General features: G+C 38.6%; 1 protein-coding gene across 1 annotated transcript; it reads right to left on the bottom strand.

The window, feature by feature from the left end:
- Positions 1 to 73: 73 nt before the first annotated feature.
- On the bottom strand, positions 74 to 4,354 carry arl1 (ADP-ribosylation factor-like 1). The gene is made up of 6 exons (XM_074698110.1): positions 4,223 to 4,354; positions 3,493 to 3,627; positions 2,275 to 2,356; positions 1,878 to 1,989; positions 1,258 to 1,436; positions 74 to 1,074 (listed from the first exon to the last, which is right to left on the bottom strand). Exons 1-6 carry the CDS (start codon positions 4,224 to 4,226, stop codon positions 1,044 to 1,046), a joined length of 543 nt encoding a protein of 180 aa, XP_074554211.1. The 5' UTR covers positions 4,227 to 4,354; the 3' UTR covers positions 74 to 1,043.
- Between the last annotated feature and the right edge of the window lie 116 nt (positions 4,355 to 4,470).

Here is a 4,470-nt window from a genome sequence, read left to right as displayed (position 1 = left end):
TGATAGCAATCTTTACTGAGAATCATCTTCACTGTACAAGCAGATATAAATATGCAACCATAAAACTTTGAGCATACAGTTAGTGTCCGGTAACTAAACAACTAATACGCCAAAGCTGCACTCAAGGATTTCAATGGAAAAAAAGCTTGAACTACCAAACTAATTTAAAAAATACAGGGAGCACACAGACGATCAGAAGGAAACAGAATATAAAGAAAGAAAACATTGAATTTGCCTGAAGATAGCGTACAAAAACAGCCCAGGCTGCAGTAACACAGATGACAAATGCAGATGAGTAATTTAACAGTAGCAGACCAGGTGTTTGATTTGTTAGGGTAAATTAAGACCATGAAGCTAGCAGATAGTCAATAAAACAGTTTGGTATCCAAAACTGGATTACATTTGCTGCACTACACAGAGGTATAATAAAACTGCGGGTAGTTCAGTATTATATTGGCCAGAAGTTGTCCGATGGGTTGAAAATCAAGCAGCTGTTGTTTTCCTCAGTTTTATAAGTCTTCATCTAAATTCAGGAGCCAGAGAGAAGAACTGGTTTGTCCTCATTGGGCAACGCTGTCTCCTCCTTCTGGGACAAGAAAAAGCTAACTACGGCTTCGTCCAGCAAAGACAAAAGATTCCAGAAAAGCTACAGATGGTCAGTGTTGAGAACCTGTTTTTTTTTTTAACAAAACTGATTGATAGTAGTGGATTAATAAGATTTAACAGGCCTATTAAAATAATTCTGAAACACCTTATTAAATGAACTTAATACGCATCCATTTCTAAGAATAAACAGCTCTTCCTTTGGCCTCCAGCGTTTGGAGGGATGAGGATTGTGTGTGTTTCTCAGTCATTACTGCAGCCTTCAGTTCTAAGTCCCAGGCTTAAAAGGCGTCCGGCATTGGAGGGGGCTTGGCCAAGGCTTCAGGTGGGTTGGCAGGGGGGAGAGGAGTGCAATCACTGGTCCAGTGGGGAAGGGTCAGTCACAAGGCTTCATACAGACAGGTCAAAGGTCAGGAGTATGTACAGTATGGGAGGGAGCTTTACTGCCGACTCTTCAGAGAATCCACCAGCCTGAGAAAACAAAGCAAATACAATTCAGTCTTATGTAAACATTAGAGATAAAATGTGGTGCAACGTGTCTTCTATAGAAACTAACACAAGACGATGAGCAGGTTATGTGTGTATAGCTTTTAATTATGCCCTTCATATGACTGCTGCTGTTTCATACAACATCAGTTTTCTCATAGAGCTCACCATTCCATTGCTTCTTCTAAGCCCTGGCCTTTCACAGCTGAGATCTTGAAAATCTGCCATTTTCTGTCTTTGAGAGCAGGAAGGCCAAGTGCGTTGGCCACCTCTGTGGGTGTCATTGCTTGGTCCATATCCTGTTTGTTTGCAAATACCACCAGAATAGCTTTCTTCAGCTCTTCCTCCTGGGTAAAGACGAAGTCACAGAGTCACATTGAGATATGTCAAAAAACAGCTGATGAAAACTTATTTCAAATGTATAAATTCCTTCAATGTTGTGTGGATTTACAGAAAACGATTTCAAGTGATGTAATTCAAAACAACTTAGCTGCATTTCTTAATATCATTATCTCGCCTTTGAAATGTTGGTGTCCACATTGCAAATTACTAAACACTAAATATGAATATTTGAAAAAATATGTTTAAAAAATCTGTAATTAAACCAGCACAGCTGAATTTAGAGCCATGAATTAGGAGCCATGTGTTTTTCTGACACATTTTCATGCTCTTAACATATTGTTTTTTCAATCATAACAACAGATAGGTTGATCAGAAATGAGTATAAATCAAAGTTTCATGATTCCTTTCCTGTGGTTTAGCTGTTGGTTATAAGTAAGTCTGCTCACCTCCAGCATGGCCACCAGCTCAGATTTGGAGATGCCCATTCTGTCGCGGTCACTGCTGTCAACAACGTAGATGACTGCATCTGTGTTTGAATAGTAACACCGCCAGTAAGGCCTGTTGAGCAGAAGAGGAGCAAAAAGCAAGATGAAAAACAGATACAGAGGTAATACAAAAGGCTAGTTCAAACATTGAACAAGGAAGTAACAACGTCTTAAATCAACACCAAATCAGGAAAAATAAACAAAGGAGAGAGACGGAGGCTTTGAGTTCTTTGGCAGTCAAATGAAAGTAGTGTTGAACATGTTGTTATAAATAGGATGTCAACAAGGAAAGAGGCATTTCACACCCAAGTAAACCACACATTTCATAAAACTCTTCAACACAGGTACTGTGCCATACCTGATGCTTGTCTGGCCTCCCAGATCCCAAACCTGGAATTTCAGGTTCTTATATGTGACTGTTTCAACATTAAATCCGATAGCTGCAAAACAAGAGCGAGAGTATTTGTCTCGTTATTAATGCACTGTCATCAATGTGTTCATTAAGATATTTCTGCACCGCATAACAAGTTCATTTTTTCAAGTTTATTTTTTAGACTTTTTATGGTTAGGCAGAATCAAGCTGAACTTTTCTTCTTAAAAAGGAAAACCAACAAAGGAAATACAAAACCTCATGCAAATAAACTCCTGGAATGTAATGAACGTAAAGGGAGTTTGTGCTGGCAAAGAACCCTTTGCCAGCACAAACCCCTCTTGGTGGTAAACCTGAAAACATTTCTCAACAATACCATCGGGAGAAAAGAGAACCCCAGAGCACACTGCTGTTACTTGCATAAAACCAACAACTAAATTATTTCTGAATTTTAGAGTGACCCACACCTGAATTAGTCAGGCCACTGTACTGTCAGGACATCAGTCTGAAAGCCTTGGGCCAATTAGAAGGCATATCATGGATCAGAACTTTCGTTATATTATCCTGACTTAACCTAGGGTTAGACTTCCCACGTCACATGTCAATCATGCTTGTCACTCAGCAGCAGAATTTCCAAGACGATGGCAGGGAGATTGAAGTGGTCGAAAGCTTGGCTTCACTTTACCAAATAGGACACAAACAACACAAAGTGCAATTTGTGCACTGGTGTTTTTGTTGTTGTTGTTGTTTGGACAATCAAATACAGTGCAGTTTTCACAAACCATGTTTATTCCCTTTTCTCTTCTCCTATATTATTGTTAAAATCACACAGTCACTATGTGAAAATTAAGTGATAATACAATTATGAAGAGTAATCTATTTTACCAATAAAGCTAAAAACAAACACCCACAGAGAGATAATACTCCCCCTGTCATAGCTGAAGGCATGTTGTTGGTTTTAAATATAGCCTGTAGATAGTGGGCTGTCCCGAGTTCAATTAAAAGCAAGTCTAACCGGACTTGCCCGTGTTGATCCGGTCTAACAGGTGTCTGCAGAATACCGATTTAGTAATTACCTTACCACTTCACAATCTGATGAATAGGAATTATAACAATAATGAAATATATAATATATATTATATTCTATTTATAAAGGTGGAAATAAAAGGCAACTAAATGACAAAAAGAAATCAAACCAGTACATACTAGGTATAGTGGTGACCACCTCTCCAACCTGCAGCCGGTAAAGGATGGTGGTTTTTCCTGCGCCGTCCAAACCCAGGATCAAAATCCTCATTTCCCGGGTGCCAAAAAGACCCGCAAAGAGACTGAAGAAACCACCTTAAGAAACCCACGAGAGGCACAATCAGAGTGGAGTAAACAAGCTATTATCACATGGCATAATAAAAAACATGTTAAAACAATGTCTGCGCAAAACCATCACCTAATATTTCCCTAAAATTATGGCGTAAATACAAAAGAGTGAGCTGTTCAGTGCTATTGAAACCTCAGCCCTGTCCATATAATCAGTTATAGCTTCGTTTACTGTCTGTATCGCTCAGGTGGTAGAACATGTTAGCACAGGTTAGCTTAGCTTTGCTGATCAACATTCATGGAATTCACGGATGACTGCAAATTTCGTATGTTTTTTTTTTCTCATTCATTTGTTCGAGTAAGTAGATGCAATATAATAGGTCATTTGGTAAGTCAGTGAGGCTTACGTTTGAGAAATGTTAACGTCAAAGCACGAAGGATGTGACACATTCAGCAAACAGTAGCTAACTCAGATAGCAGGTAACAGACGCACTGCGTGTTACATTTAACAGAGATTACACAGCGGAGATATATGATACATTCTATTACAATACAATCAAGTAACTTAAACTTAAAAAGGTACAGATAAATTAATTATCTGTCAATTAGTGTAAATACTCACCCATTTTTTCAGACTTCAGTCCTTTTAATCAGCCAGACGGTTGCAGGATGAACTGAGACCTTCTTCCGTGTGGTTGACGTGTCGCTGAATTGTGTCACCAACACTCATTTGAATTTTCTTGTTTAACATTCGACACGTTCACAACTCGCGCTGAACTGAGAAATAGACAACCGAAATATACTGAATATCCATTGAAAAATCTAACATTTTTTGGGGTTATATGTACACAAATAAGATGTTAATATTTT

Source organism: Halichoeres trimaculatus, unplaced genomic scaffold (genome assembly GCF_033239565.1).
Source record: "Halichoeres trimaculatus isolate MK-OKI-2021-1 unplaced genomic scaffold, fHalTri1.1 fHalTri1_scaffold_21, whole genome shotgun sequence".
Taxonomy (NCBI): Eukaryota; Metazoa; Chordata; class Actinopteri; order Labriformes; family Labridae; genus Halichoeres; species Halichoeres trimaculatus.
The sequence above is the reverse complement of the archived record's forward strand: the minus strand, read 5'-3'. Positions and strand labels throughout refer to the sequence as shown.

Excerpts from the sequence above, each read along its gene's own strand:
- arl1 (XM_074698110.1), bottom strand. Across the intron at positions 1,437-1,877 it reads AGCTGGTGGCCATGCTGGAG|GAGGAAGAGCTGAAGAAAGC; the intron begins GTGAGCAGACTT and ends GTCTTTACCCAG. Across the intron at positions 1,075-1,257 it reads TTAGAAGAAGCAATGGAATG|GCTGGTGGATTCTCTGAAGA; the intron begins GTGAGCTCTATG and ends TTGTTTTCTCAG.